The sequence below is a fragment of the Mus musculus genome, chromosome 9 (assembly GCF_000001635.26).
Source record: "Mus musculus strain C57BL/6J chromosome 9, GRCm38.p6 C57BL/6J".
Classification (NCBI taxonomy): Eukaryota; Metazoa; Chordata; class Mammalia; order Rodentia; family Muridae; genus Mus; species Mus musculus.
The window spans coordinates 117,098,387-117,114,432 of NC_000075.6; the positions used below are offsets into that span (position 1 = coordinate 117,098,387).

The 16,046-nt window shown below is 45.4% G+C and overlaps 1 protein-coding gene across 10 annotated transcripts in view; it reads right to left on the bottom strand.

The window, feature by feature from the left end:
• The window catches only part of Rbms3 (RNA binding motif, single stranded interacting protein), a 1,057,168-nt gene that overhangs the window by 525,641 nt on the left and 515,481 nt on the right, over positions 1 to 16,046 (bottom strand). For 9 of the 10 annotated variants that reach the window (NM_178660.4, NM_001172126.1, NM_001172122.1 and 6 more), the window contains exon 2: positions 11,575 to 11,732. In NM_178660.4, coding sequence (NP_848775.2) covers positions 11,575 to 11,732 — 158 coding nt within the window. The remainder of the gene's footprint in view (positions 1 to 11,574; positions 11,733 to 16,046) is intronic. The other variant, NM_001172121.1, reaches the window with a different exon arrangement.

The following is a 16,046-nucleotide window of genomic DNA, read 5'->3' on the forward strand; positions in this document are numbered from 1 at the left end:
ATCCACGTCACTGTGCATCAGTTGTAGCATGAGCACAAGCAAGGTGAGCTTTGACAGCTGAAACCTGGTGGCTTCAGCCAGAACAAATGGTTATTTCTTGTCTCGGCGGTCACAGTGAGTGAGCGAGGAAACCATTGATCTTTATATGGTTCTTTGAGTGCATGTGACTCGGGGTACCCTGGGGCTTCCTTCCCAAACACTCCTTGAGATCTCCTCAGTAAAAGAGATTCACATTCGATATCTGTTTTCGTTCACCCTGGTAGAACGATGCTGGACGTGGTGTCAAACATAAAATGCCATTACCTACACTTCGTACTCTTAACTCAAAGTCTGCCCTGTTTCTCCCATACAATAAAATAATTTTTATATAACCAAAGAACTCAGGCTCAAGCAGCCATTAAATATTTACCCGTTGTCATTTAAATGCCTGGCGGTGTGCTAGAAACTGGGGACACAGAAACGGCAGAGGTACAGCTCAGTTGAAGAAGGAGTGGAAATTGACAGGATGAGAAGATGCAGAGAACGAGGGAGAGAGGAGAGAAAGGGCCACAGAGACCCAGGCAGAATGAGCCACGGATGGAGAGAGATAGAGCTGAGGAGAGAAGCCAGAAAGGCTGGAACGTGGGAGGAGTCAAGGGTAGCTGAGGCACAAAAGAGAGGCAAGTGCTTTGTCCAAAGGACTGGCAGGCAGTGACCCACTCCAAAGGCTTTTAGCACCTGACTCTGCAAAGATTTCCTTGGCTCAACTTGCAGAAGACCTGCTGCTCCCTAGTCCAAGTATAACTTCTCTCTTGGTCTGGTCATAACTTCCCAACCGTATTGCTTATGTGGAGTCCCTGTGCTTTTTCAAAAAACAAACAAACAAAACCCCACACTTCTATCACTTAGCCTTCTCCTGGTTTCTGTCGGCATTGCTAATGGTTTCTTTGCAGACTCCTCTTCTGTCTTCCCTGAGCCACAGAACCCTGAGGTGGGTGGCCATTTTCTGTCCTGGCTTCATACACGGTGGCTACAGAGCAGGGTACAGCTCCCTACGGCTCTTTAACCCTATGGCAAGCTGGATGCTATGCTCCCCAGACATCATCCTAGCACTCGGGAGGGGGAGGGGAAGGCCGGAAGCTCAAGGTCATGCTCAGCTATACACCACATTTAAGGCCAGCCTGGGCTACATGAGACCCTTCACAGCAATGACGAAGGAACAGATAAACCTGTGCTTGCCAGTTCACGGCGGTTTATATCAGGGAGGTCATGTCGTTTATTCGGTACATTGTTTTTTTCATTTATAAACTGAAGGTGTGCATGAGTTATAAAACCGACTTCATATATGTCCTATAATGTACTCACATGCCAAATTTGCAGAATACTACCCAGGGCCTGTGAGGTAGTATATTACCATGGGCTTAAAAGCCAATTATAAGTTTTAGGACTCCAAATCTATACCTTTGACTGAAAATTAGATTATATTATACTACTGATGTATATCATGTGACCACTGGTGATCATTCTCTTTTATTTATTTGTCTATTTATTAATTAATTATTTATTTATTTATAATCACCGATGGCACAGAGTTTTTTTAATTGCCTAACCATGCCTCAAAACTGGCAAGACTAGAAGACCTTTTGATGTCTTTCTCCCCCAAATTCCTGTTTCCACAATCCTCGTGCTAATAAATGGATCTAAACTTCCTCTAGAGACCCAAGCCAAGTGTTGAGGAATTTCTCTTCATTTTCCTCCCCGTCAGCCTACCTGTCCTGTTGACACGGATGATTCAGTTTATTCTGTCAAAGCATTTCCAAAATGTCTCCTGAATCTAACACACTTGACCAGGTCTAAGAAGGACTCACAGCCTTGAAAACTTTGGTAATCACTGGGCAAATGACAAACCAGAACATATCTCAGTCCGGTCCTTAAACTGCATGTCCCTCCGGTGCCCTCCTGCATCTCCACATCTTCTCAAGCCCCAGCCTTCTACTTAGCACTTCAAGAATGGACTGGCCACACCCTCCTGTGCCCTTGTCTTCTGTGGGCCACTGCCACCATGCTCTCAACATGCATTTCTCTTCTCTTCTTCACTCAAGCTAACCAGGAAAGAGCATTCATTATCAGCTGCGGGCAACTTAGTGAAATATTCAAATAGATTATAAGAAAGCATTTAACAGAGCCCGAGCTGGTGGCTCGTGCCTGCTGCCCTAGCACTTCAGAGGTGGAGGCAGGAGGATGGATATGATTTTGAGGCCAGCCTGGGCTACACAGTGAGCTCTAGCCAGCCTGGACTACCTTGGAGACGCTATCCAGAAACAACAGCAACAAAAACAAAATGGAAAAAGAAAACAGACCTTTCTCATCAAAGTACTGCAAATAACAATGGGAAAGGATGATACTGATTTTTAGTATGTCCCCAGACTTCTGAACCACGTGGATTTATTTTTAGAATCACAAGCCCTGTGAATATCAGACCGCGGTAAGCACTGGCAAGGTAAGCATCCAGAAACAACGGCTTCGGTTGAATCAGAAGACTATGTTCTGGGGAGCTGGCTCATGGGGCAATGCACTGGCTCACAAGCATGAAGACCTGAGTTTGTCCAGCCCCCACGTAAAAAACTGGGTGAAGCAGCATTTGTCTGAAATTCTAGGGTCGAGAAGCTGGCATCTGGACGACCCTGGGGGGTCTCTGTCCAGCTAGTCAAACCTGAACAGCCAGCTCCAGGTTCAAGGAGAAGCCCTGTCTCTAAAATTAAGGTAGAGAGGAAGGTGCCCAACATCAGCCTCTCGCTTCTCTACGTGCACAGATATGCATGTACATATAAACACATGTGCACATACATGCATATAACACCAAAATTATCTATGACAAAAAGAAAAAGAAAATGTTTTCTGTTGACTGTGGACATTATTGGCCCCAGGAGTATCTGCTTTGCTAAACATTAGACTCACTTGGGTGTGTTTTGTAAATCGTAATGTCCAAGCTGATCCCATATTTTCTGAGTCAGATGCCTGCATGGTGTCTCCAGATCAACTCTTAGACACTCGAGCCTTTCAAAGCTCCCTGGGAATTCTCACATCAGCCAACGGAGCCAGGGACCTACAAATGATGTTCTTAGTGCATGGATGATTTGAATGTTGTGAGTAAAGGCTTTGAAGCAAGAGTCCGACACTAAATCTGAGCTCTGTCAGAACTTGTTCCCGTTCCCTAGCCTTTCTGAGCCTCCTTTGATGGATTTACTCAGAAATGATGTCCATGTCAGAGGGGTATCCTGAGCACTGGGCAAAATGATGTACAGGCTTAGCGGAGGACACAGCATGGGATCCTCACACATTTTTCTTTTATTTGCATGTGTGTGTGTGTGTGGCGGGGGGGTTAGCTACACGTGTGTGCACATGAAGTTAGAGGCCGGAGGACAACTTCAAGTACCAATTCCCTAGCTTTTCCCATCATTTCTTTTAGTCAAAAGGTCACAGTATCCTGAAGCTCACCGAATAGGCTAGGCTGGCCAGTGAGAAGGTCCCTGGGATCCACTGTCTCTGCCTCCCCCATGCTGACATTACAAGTACTCATGCCAGCCTTCCTGCCTGGCTATTTTACATGGGGGTTGACTAAAAACAGGTCCTCATGTGTGCATGTCAAGGGCTTCTCTGGCTGAATTATCTTCCTAGTCCCGCCATTAATGCCCTTAATAGTATATATACTCATAACAATGCATTAGTAATGCCAATTAGTCACTAGGCACTAATCAAATGGCATGTCTAGCATACAAGATATGATTGCTAATCTCGCCTAAAGGAAAATATGACTGATGATGGAGCCAACTGTCAGAGCCTGGCAGACACAGGGATCTCAGCCTCCGCCTTTAGGGTCCTCTCCTTTATAAGACACAAGCATGGTTCAAAGATTCTAGAACTCACCTCCACCCACACCTGCCACCACAGATTTATGGTGCCTCAGAAGCAGCTGTGTAACTTGAGTGTGACCTGCTGAAGAAAGCGGCTAATAAATTTCCTTGCGTCTTATTAGAAGGGACTTTTAAATCTTCAATGACACATGAGCAAAAGGAAGGGAGGGGATTCCCAGACGCATCCCTCCTCTTATTCCCTCAGTTACCCGGGCGCTCCTTGTTTTTCTTTTGTTGTATCTCAGCAGTTTGACGGATACTGTGACAGGGTTACTTTTAAATTGATAAAAGGTTTGATTGTGTCAGCCCATTTGTCAAAACTGTCTGACACAGTGTGTAATGGACTCGTCGGCGCTAGAGCTGAATGGCCCGGGAACCGCTCTTCCTGTTCAGTGTTCGGTCCACACTGTACGAGGACATGGGAGGCAGAATAAAAGTCGAGGAGATTAGCTCCTGCAGACCCTTCAGCTCTGAGCACACGCTCATTCTGTTCTGCTGGCCTTCCCAAGATCTCCTCTCTTGTTAAACGAGAAAGTGACATTCACGGTCTCATTTGTAAAGGGGACAATTTTAGGGTATTGGAACTTGAACAAGGAGAGCATTCACTGGAAGAACGGAAGGGCAGGACAGCTGGCTCTTCTCAGCAGCAACTTGCTCACATCTCAGCAGAACTATTCACTGGATGTTTCAGGGAAGGCCAGGTGAGCTGATTACAACCTGGCAACGACTGTCCAGGGCTCTTCTCTGTTGTTTTCGTTTTAAAATAAGGTCTCACCACGTGGCCCATGCTAGCCTTGAACTCCAGATGATCCTCCTGCCTCAACCTTTCAAGTGCTGGGATTGCAGCTATGCCTTACCACACCTGATTCTGAAGTTGTTCTTCTAATTCAAATGGATAAGTGACTTGCACAGTTAGATAAAAGATAAGCTAGACATAAAAACTGTAGATACATTCATGATTCTTCCATCGTGATTAATGCCTAATTTTACTTTTCCAGTATGTTTCTAAAATGTGGCTATGATTATACAGCAGAAATTAACCAATTGCAGGACTGGGGTGTAGCTCTAAGGTAGACAGATTGCCTAGTGCATCCAGGTCCAGTGAGAGTCCATTACACAATGCGTTAGACCATTTGACAAATGCAAAAGGAAGACAAGAAGGAAGGGAGAAATGGGAGAGAGGGGAAGAGAGAGAAGTGGGAGACAGACAGAGACAGGGACAGAGACACAGGAAGTGGAGAGGAAGTTGCCCATTTCTTTGAGGGAGAGATTCAACTTAAGGATTGAAAACTCATTATATCACCTAACTTTTACTTGGTCCAAAAATCACTGCAACCTTCTCAAATGTGATGAGATTGTGCCATACTGAATTGCTTGTCTTGTGATAAGCAGAGGCCATGTGATGGAAGTGTCCACCCATGATCATTGTTACCTGGTAGCCCACCCCACCAGTGTATGTATGATTAACTGGCTGGGTAACTCTAAGTGTACCAGCATTTGAGAGCTCCTGGGGTCAATTAGTCAATTAGTCTTTCTCTCTGACAGTCTCCACTGTGTCTGCATTGGGTGCCTTCACTCTATCAACCACTGGCTCTTTTATAGGGTGCTGTGTGCCCATTTGGACAGGCAAGATACAGGGACTAAATAAAGGTCAAATGAAATGGATCTATGTTTTTATATTTGCTGATTCCTGTCCTTTTGTTTGTTTGTTTTGAAGCCATTGGACTCTCGATGCCTTGTTTTACTTTACTTTTTAATTAAAGTAATATGAATACAATTATGGACTGTGGTGCAGTCTATAATCCCAGCTACCCTGGAGCCTAGGACAGTAGGATTGCAAATCCAAGGCCCCTAGGTTGACAGGAAGAGTCCTAGGCCAGCAAAGAAGCAAAGTCTAAACAGAGTTTCTAAGTAAAGTCAAAGTGGCTGGGAACGCAGCTCAGGCATAAAAAGCTTGCCTCATCTCAGTTATACAGGACACTAAATCCAGCCCCCAGGACCAGCACAAAAGTGCACAGTACATCTCTGCTGAACCCAGACAAGGGTTCTGCCATCACGACCATCCAACACTCATTCTCCCACCTTCTGTGGATGCTGGCCAATCTTGCTTCCAACTGACTCTTCAATCACGCCCGTTCTCAATGGTCAGCAGTTTCAAAGGACCTCCTTCTCGCTCTGCAGCTAAGGGTGCCTTTTTTTCAAACATGAGATTGTCTATGGCCACTCTGCGGCTTCCTCTACAGAGAGGTCTTGTTCCCCTCTGTGCTGCAGGTTCACTGTGTTCTGAGGTCAGCTGCCCTTCGCTGTGGCCACGTTGACCTTTTCAAGCTCTTGTCCTTGCAGGGTTTCAGACAGACACGGAGTCTGCAAGTAAGATGTTCCCTCTGCCTGGGATGCCCCTCCCTTTGTTCCTCACCAAATTGATTCACCCTTATGATCATAATTGTTGTCTCCTCAGTGGTGACTGTCTGAGGGCATGTTATAAAGTAAGGCATGTCGGGCTTCATTCCTGAATGTAGGGCTATCTTTTTATTTCAAGACAAATACTTCTTTAATCCACACTTCTCTTTTCCCAGTAGAAGAAAGCTGAGTTACGGCAGCGGCTTTATCTAGACTGTGTCACCACCAACATGCTAGAAGTGCTATGTAAATACACCCTTCGCTTGATTGCCTTTGTTTTTATTATTGTTACTATTGTTAAACAGGGTCTCATGTCCTCATGCCACGTAGACTAGCATTTAACTTTCTATGTTGGCAAGGATAGCTATGATTCCTCTGCCTTCCTCCTCCCAAGTGCTGAGATTTCAGGCATGCAAGACCATGTCTGTCCTATAACTATTTCGTTGCTGAGAACCTGGGTAAGTGTAGTCCCTATTTTGGGCCGGGCACTTATCTAAGATATGGCTATAACTGGAGACTGCCGTAGAGCAGAAATCTGTCCTCCTGATTATCTTTCAGCTTTATCTCGTTTTCCTTTATCTCTTTTTACTTCTCATCTGAACACGAAGAGTGCTGGTATCATTAAAAATTTCTTTTCATATTACACATTGAAGTATACTGCATTTATTTTCTTTTATATCATCTTGTTGTACATGAACATTCATAGGGGTGCCATATCCTAATACCAGAAAATTCAATATATTTATGATGCTTTTGAGTATCTGTTTTCTATCATTTTATTGTCACCAATATTAGTAGTCATTGCACTTCCTGACACATGAGGTGTATTGACTTTAGAAGTACCTGTATCTTCACAGGAATTACCATGGTAACTGGGTACACAGAACATTTGCATAACCCTGCAAATACTGCCTGGGGCCCAGCTCAGCTGGTAGGTTTGTCTAGTGTGCCTAAAGCCCTGGGTTTGCTACCACACACCACATAAACCTGGTGTGGCAGTGCACACCTGTGATCAATTCCAGAACTTAGGAGGCAGAGGCGGGGGTATCAGAGAAGTTCATGAGCATCCTGGTCTAAACATCGCATTTGAAGCCATCCTTGAATGCATGGGACACTGTCTCAAAACAGAAAACGAAAATCTCTCAAATACCTTCTTTCATATCTTAAAATGTTGGCTCCTGGATAGAAGTGTAAAATTTGAAAACAATGCATACAAAGAATATGCACCACAGGTGAGCTAAGGCTGCAAAACAGGAGATGTGGTTTTCCAAATGAGCTGTGTCTGTCTCTCAGCAAGAGCACCCCCAGCCAGCAGCTCTTAGAGTGGTCCGTCACCCCAGGCTGAGGCTGTGCCAATGTTGGAGAGAGAAACAAGAGAAAGAGACACAGGATAGACACAGGCAAGTTCCAAACTAGGCCCTCACCCACTGAGAGTTCAGAGTTAAAGAAGTGTAAATAGCTTCAGTTCAAATCCATTCTTTGAATTGCCTAGGGCCACAGACTCCACTGTTGACACACCCTGTGGATGGGTGTGGGAGCCAGATATCTTCATACACGATTACTTCTACTATGCTGAGTAGTCGTAACTATTCTCTAAGGAAAATATTACAAGCAATTAATACCAGGTCGTAATCACTTCAGTGTCTAGAGAACTCAAAAATGTTTTTACAGTAATCTGACCATTGGCTAAGTCTTATTAGCCAGCAACTATGAGTGTGCATGGCTAACCGTTGCTTTCTGCTTCTGCAACATCCTTGCAATGTCTCAAATATACATTAGAAACATCAGCAAAGTGTCTATGCTTCTGTACATTCCTGACCACCATGTCTTTCCAGCCAACATGGGCCTTAGGTAACACTTTCCATTTCTAAAATAACCAGCAGCACTTGGCAGAGATGGACATTGACAGAGATCTGCGCTCTGCTGCAGCCACAGTGGCATGTCCACGAACCATCTCTTCAGTAAAATGAAAGTTCCAGAAAGCTCTCATGTATGGGCTTTGCCAGTTCCTACATTATGCACATTCCCAACCGTGGCTGAGTCCAAGCCATCAAATCTGTAGCAAAGTTCTCCCAGACGTCTAGAATACTGAACAATGGGTTCTGATGCATTCATTGTTCTGAGACAGTTTCAGCACATCTCAAATACTACAAAGAAAAATCTAGAGAAAGAAAACTCCACCCTCTTGTCTGTGTTTGAGTGGGGGTGTGATGCACATGCTCATGTGCATGTGCCTGTGCGTGTGCGTGTGCGTGTGCGTGTGTGTGTGTGTGTGTGTGTGTGTATGCTGTAAGCTGCATGTTCATACCTGTATGAATCTGGGTGGAGGCCAGAAGGTTAAGCTCGTGCATCGTCCTAGAGCCTGACATGTCGGCTAAGCTGTCTGGCCCTGGGATCTGTGGGCCATTGGGCTATACACAAACAGCCTAGTCTCCAGGCGAGCTGAGGTCTGAACCTGGTGGTAATAATTCACCTACATATGACGGTAAGCGTTCCCTCATGTCTCCTGAACTCAAGGCTCCTGTCAAAGTTACTGCCCCGCCCCACAGCCCCCACAGGAGAATCTGTGGCTAATAGACAGGTAGATAATGTCCCAAGCCTCTGACCTTCAGGCTAAACTCCTCCCAGTTACCTAGCAACAAAAAGATAACAGCCCACCATAGGGGGCTGTTTGGCCCCACCTTGCTCTCTCCTCATCCTCTTCTCCCACTCTCTTACTCTCTCTCTTCCTCTTACTCTAGCCTTTCTTCTCTCTTTCTCTTTCCCCCTTTTCTCCTCTTGGCCATGGCTGGTCTCTCTCTCTTTTACCTTTTATCTTTCCTCCTGCCTTTCTATAATAAAGCTCTAAAACCATAGACTGTCTCTGCTCATCAAGGCCCGCTATGCTTAGACGATGGGATAGGCTTTCCTCTAATGAGACATTTCTAATATCCCGATGGAAGACCTTCCTGTGCTCCAGTCAAGGCCTGGACTAAGGACTCTTGCCTGTGTGGGAACCTCTCTCCCTCTGCCCTCTCTCCCATATCCCTAGGGCCGAGGGTGTCGCCCTGGGACCCCTGGTATTGGGGGCTTTGCCTTGTCTGTCCCCTGCCAAGTGGGGTCAGTAGCTTCACACAGCCAGATGCCCACCTGGGGCTGAGTGGAAAGCGTCCAGCAATCCTCCCTTTCCGCTGGCCCAGAGCACAGGAGGAACTCTGGTGGGATGCAGGCTCTCTTCCTCCACTCTCTTCCACCACACCCCCTGTAGCCCACAGGGATCCTTTTATTTTGATTTACCTAGAACTGGATTACAAGTGTGTACCACCATTCCTGGTCTTTTATATGGGTTCAAGGTCAGGGGAACTTAGGTCTTCACACTTATAAAGAAAACCACTTGACTGGCTGATGTGCAGCTCACTCTTTGTAAGGAGGAAACGGAAATGACCACACCAAGGCTGAGGCAGTCTGAGTGGACATCCCTGCTTGTCCACATCAGCACAATGAAGCTTTGGACCAGAGCAGCCAGTGATCCTCATGTGTCCATGAGAGAAGAGTTTTGCAGACGAGCCGAAAGCATCTGCTACGTGAGAGAGCCTGTGGGAAATGTTCACCTCTTGATTTCCTCTCCAGACCCAGTGAAGCAGAGTCTCTCAGACTCAGAACACCACAGAACACGCAGAACAACCAGAATATCTACAAATTACCCAGAAAATGTGTCTTATGAATATGACTCAAGTATGATCTAATGAAAACGGAATTTATCTACACGCCTAATCATAAAGCCAACAATTTCGATATTTTCAAAGACCTCACTTTCCAAAATATTACAGATCTTTCTAACAACCAATTTACTTTCTTGTTCTCAACCCCTCTATATTTTGTAAAACAAAAATTAACAAGTGTGTATCCACATGCCTCTGCCATGGTAGTCCTAACATCAGAAAGCTGAAAGCTAAAGCCTTCTAAGTAAATGTTCTTCCTACAGAGCGTTGTCCTGCGCAACGCCAGCAAACAGTCTTCTAAGTAAATATTTTTCCCTCACAATTCCATACCACATCTTGCACAAATCGAGCAGACAGTAGCAACAGGCTGTGTTTATCTAAACCCACCTATTGTTTATCAACTGATTATCTGGCTATGACTTTCTGGATGTTTGTTTATGTCTGTCTGCCATTACCTGTTGTCTAGATATGAACTCTCAGCTTTTCAATTCATAACGAAAGCAACTAGATACTGCCTGTTGTGTTTTCTCTTGCCTGTTGTGTTTTCTCCTGCCTGTTGTGTTTTCTCCTGCCTGTTGTGTTTTCTCCTGCCTGTTGTGTTTTCTCTTGCCTGTTGTGTTTTCTCCTGCCTGTTGTGTTTTCTCTTGCCTGTTGTGTTTTCTCCTGCCTGTTGTGTTTTCTCCTTCTGATAGTTTAGAAGTTGGAAACCTTAAAGAATAAACAGCAACCTGGTTACAAAGGAGAAAGGAAGAAACTGAGGGGTAGTTTCTCCCAAATTTAAAAATACTGTGAGACAATCAAATCACTGATATCTGAATCGATGATATTTTGAAAATAATAGGAGGAAAATCTAAAAACACCAGCCTGTGGTTCTTAATTCCCAATTTGTTACTGGGTTTATTTCTTGGGTTAACCATGTAGAGTTAACATATTTTCACAGACCTGGGATTGATAATAATAAGTGTGCTTATAGATAAGGAATTAATGAAAATGTTTTTGGAGGAAAACTCAATTATTTCTATCTATCTTGAGAAATACCGGACTCCATCAGAGGGTTCTCAGCTTGAATGGAAAATAGAATCACAAGGCTTGGGAATAGCTATTTCTAAGGAGGTTAAAGGGCCAATTATCTGGTCCTGGTTAGACCTGCATTTACCAAGTATGGCTAGGAAAGCTTTGGTGCCCAGGCAGGATGGCATCTTGCAATCACCTGCGTCATTGACACCTCTTTCTAATGTGGCTCCTTCCATGACAATAGTCATCCATCAGCAACCCCTGTCTCCAGCTTTATCAGTGAAGGACACATCTCTATTGTCACTCTCTGACTTTCAGGGTCAATACACGTGTCTCAGCTCCAGTCCCTAAGCCATCTGTTCAAGCAACACACCTCTATAGTCATGCACCAAACCCTGATCCCTGAAGGAGGCTGGAGCAAGCCCCCAAATTTACATCTCCCCTCCCCCACACACTTATGTACAAGAGGCTTCATCATTGAGTCTGCAGTGGGTACAGCAGCCCTTCAGGGTGTCCACAGGTGATATGTGCATCTGAACAGGCCCAAGGAGCCTCAGGACACTTACGGTTGACATAGCTTGATGAGGTCCTGGTCAGTGGTGCCTGGTGGAAGTCCTCGGATGTATAGGTTTGTCTTACTCAACTGTTCCCCGCTGCTGTTGCTGCTGCTGTTTGTGCTGGGGCTGGGAGGAGCCATGGGGTGGGGAGCTGGTGCATAGGACTGCTGCAAACAGAAGAAAAACAAAACAAACCGTTACTGGACAAGCAGAAGCCAGGGCCTAGTCACAGGTCAGAAGCATTCACTAAAGGTAAGCTGCTTGCCCTCTCTAACACACGCAAGTATGTGCATGCACATACACATACACACTACACAAATGCACACACACAAACATGCACACATACACAGACATAAACACATACACACACACCTAAACACATACACACACAAGCACACACACAGACACAAACACACATACACACCGATACCACGTTCCATGCCACTCTGAGAACATCAACATCACTTGCTTTTCCTCTCCTCTGGCCCAACATTTGGATCAGCACAGCCATGCATGGCAGACAATGAACTCTTGGCCGACACCCTCAGCTTTGCTTCTGTCCCTCACCAGACTGATTCTCCCTGTGCTTCTAAATTGGCATGTCACCTTCTTCCCTGATGCACTAAGATGGTCAGCTCTGGTGCTCCACCTTGCTTCTGACAGCCAGACATCTTTATCTTCCCTACTCTTTGGTTCACTCCTTTTCTCCAAAGAAAACTTCTATCTACTGGTTTCCTTCTCTCATGGTAGAGCACAGTCCTAGGTGTGTGGGGACCACTCTAGGCATCCTGGTCCCGTGAATGAGCATGTGAGCAAGTGAGCGAGCAAAGCTATCCGTCTCAGCTCCATTTTCCACTCTTCAGCTGCGTTCCACCAAGACCTGCTTCAAAAGGTCATAACCGATTTGAAATATCCGACCCTAGAGACTGGGACTCTGGCCAGACAGATTCATGCATTAAGACTGCCCTGTTCTCTGTTAGCGAGCAGCCATTGCCTGCCAGACTCTAACGGCAGCTATTCTTTGCATTTGAGGTGCTGCCTGAGGTGCTCTGAGCAAGCTGGGGCTTCTTTCCATTTTAGGCTTCTCCACTACTTTAATCAGTCAAAACATTCTATGTCAAAATTGAAATAACAAACCTGCTATACAAAGCTGGGGATGTGTGACATAAAGGTAATTACACTTAGAAGGATCAAAATTAGTAAATGTATCACTTATTTTATTTCATCTCTCTCCATGCAGGCCATCTCCAGATCTCAAATCACACAGAAGGCCTGGGTTGGGTTCTTGCTGCCTCTCTGATTGGCTGGGTGACCTTTAGATGGCGACTCAACCTCTCTAAAGAACAACAATCTCATTAACATGAACAAGATATGAGAGCTCTCTTGGTCACAGGGTCTGTTAAGCTGTAATTGAGCAGCTCACGAGAACCACTGACAAAGGCATATTTCGGTATTTGTGGCTAGACCATCACTACTGACAGTGCTACTACCAAGAATCTCATATTTGTCACGTGGAATCCAGAACATCACTCAAAAGCTGGGATGAGTGAGCATGTTCTTCAAGACAAGTGGATGAAGTTAAAGAAAGGGCTCAGCGGTGAACAAAATGTCCCTTGCCTTTGCAGGGATCCAGGCTCAGTTTCCAGTACTCATGTGGAGGGTGACAATTGGACATAACTTGCTCTGAGGGACCTGATGCCTTCTTCCAGATCCTACTATCAACTACACACAGATGGTGTCATTACCCCATATAGACACATACAACACGCGTCAATAAAAATCATTACGTCTTTTAAATTATTCTACTGAGAAAATTTAGCTGGGTTCTCTCCTAAAGACTTGAATTATTGCACTGAGGATTATCAAGTAGTAAGCTTGGAGCTCAGTAACTGAATGAATTTATACAAACAATGTGGTGGCTAACATTGATTGTCAACTTGACGGGATCTACACTGACCTGGGAGATAAGCATCCCTCGAGTCTTTGGGGAGATTTCTAAACTGGGTTAGTTGAGGTGAGAAGCCCAACCTGAACATGGATGGAATCATCCCAGGCTGGGATAAGAAGGAGACAGTGAGCCGAGCCCCAGGATTCATCTCTGCTTCCTAACCATAGATGCTATGTGATCAGCGCTCTGGCTCCTGGCATCAGGTCCTTCCCCATAGTGGATGATCGTGTACCCTTGTACTATGAGCGGACAGAAACCCTCCCTTCCTCAAGTTGCTTTTCTTTGTGTCAAAGCAATGGGGAAAGCACATAATACAGACAGCATCAAGCTACTCAACATCCAAGTCATGGAAGAAATGCAAGGGCTAACTCAATGGCATAATGGGAGGCCGTGATGACAAACTATACTTTATGCCATTACGATCTCATTCTCAGCAAAATAAAACACCAAAATTGACCTGGCCAAGTGGACAGGCATTCGGGCCCATAGACACAGAGGACATCCCTCTGCAGTTACTCCCACTGAACTGAGTCAAAGCCCACCCTTCACTAAGCCATCCTGAAGTCCCTCTTGCTTCTTCCTCCTCTCCAGTCACTTCCTGGACCAGACTCCATCACTATGAAAAGCTCCCTCCCTCCATTTTTGCTCCTGCCCCGACCTCACTGCCTCTTACTGATGCTTCTCATTTCGAACGCAGCACCACACGGCCACTTTCCTTCCTAGCATTCACAACTTGGTTTGTAACGATGTGTTGGGCTCAATTTCTTAAAGTCTACCCCCATCTTGAATCTCCTAGCTCGAATCACCTAGCCTGTATGAGATAAACAGAAGGTGGCTATAAATCTTTAGGCTATATCTTTATGTGCAATTAAGATGAATAAGCATGATGCTGAAGTTAGGGAGACAAGAGGATGTGTTCACAGGATTCAGCTTGGTTTCCTGCTATAGCATCTGCCTTACACTTCTTGAAGTCTCAGCTCAGCCCTGGTTTATATTTACAAGTTGCTGTATGGTAATGCTGCTTAAGATTCAGGACCTCAAGGCTCAGTGCGTCTCACTGTACTGGTTTCCATACCCTTCCCCAGACCTCACACCTGAAACCACCCCATCACCAGCCCCCAGTCATCATTTTTTTAACCTCTACATTGCCCCCCACCAAAGAACTTGGTGTTGAGTTCATCTCTTCCCTCCCCCCAGGTGTCAGAATACAGCCAGGCACCCGGTCCTCTGAATTCCTAGTCTTTGTCCTGGTCTGAGTGTGTGCCATCTGGTCTTCAGGTATCCTGTCTGCTCACCCTCCTCTCCTGCTCCCTTATACAGGCCTGCGTTTCACTGGATAGACAAGGGACGCCCAAAGGAGAAGATAGAGTTGTCAAGTGCAAGCTCAGAATGAAAGAGTGAGGAAGTAAGAGATGGGCAGGAGAAGAGCAAGCAAGCAAATCGAAGAGGAACGAAGGCCAGAGCTACCACTTCCCACAATGAGCATGGTCCCAGCCATTTCTCTAGCTCTGCCTCATGCAAGGTCAGCATTATTGCTGTGGACTTTCATCTCCACCACCCCCCAATATTTTTATGTAGAAGAATACAGGGGTTTGTGCATTCAGTGAAGTATATCTACTGCCTTCTTAGAATGTAATATGTGCATAAGACTTGAACATTTTTAAAACATATAAAATGTCAACTTGTTTTCTGGACTTGATTATGCTGTGACACTCCTTGGTGCTTGAGCTTACATTGTACATAGTAGGTGCTTTTGGTGCTTCCTAGAGTGGTGTCCAGGTCTCTAGTGCATGGTAGGTCTTATCAAGTGCTACCCTGTGTAACAGTTCCCAGGCAGGGCGGTTTTCAAAGCTGTTGGCCACCACTCTCAAGGCCCCTCTCTCTCCAAATTCCTTAAATTCCACACTGTACTGGGGTTTCTTTTAAAATGAGACTTTGTTTCAAGCACTGCCTGCTGTTGCCTAGATTTGAAACCACCATGGAACCTAAAGAATGTCCTCAGCTTTCTGTATCACAGATCAAGAGAGACCAGACTGAGTCCTGGCCTGGTCAAATGAGAAAAGCAGCAGATATGACATGATCAATACGTGTTTAGTTTATTCTTCTGTTCCCTCAGGGCTCTGCGGGCATTTCCATAAGTAGGACACCATTTAGCAAATTGCATCATGCCTACAACGATCAATGTGTCCTCTAACAGAGCCAAAGTACCCCGTGGAATAAAAAAGCTAAGGCAAAACAAAGGTAAGAAAGGGACAGGAAAGTTGCATGCATAGAAAAGAAGGTGAAGCATTAATTATGTGTGTGAGTGTGAGTGTGTGTGTGTGTGTGAGTGTGTGTGTGTGTGTGTGTGTGAGTGTGTGTGTGTGAGTGTGTGTGAGGGTGTGTGAGTGTGTGTGAGGGTGTGTGAGTGTGTGTGAGGGTGTGTGAGTGTGTGTGAGTGTGTGTGTGTGAGTGTGAGTGTGTGTGTGTGTGTGTGTGTGTGTGTGTGTGTGTGTGTGTATGTGTGTGTATTCTCATGGGAGGGTGTCTGTGT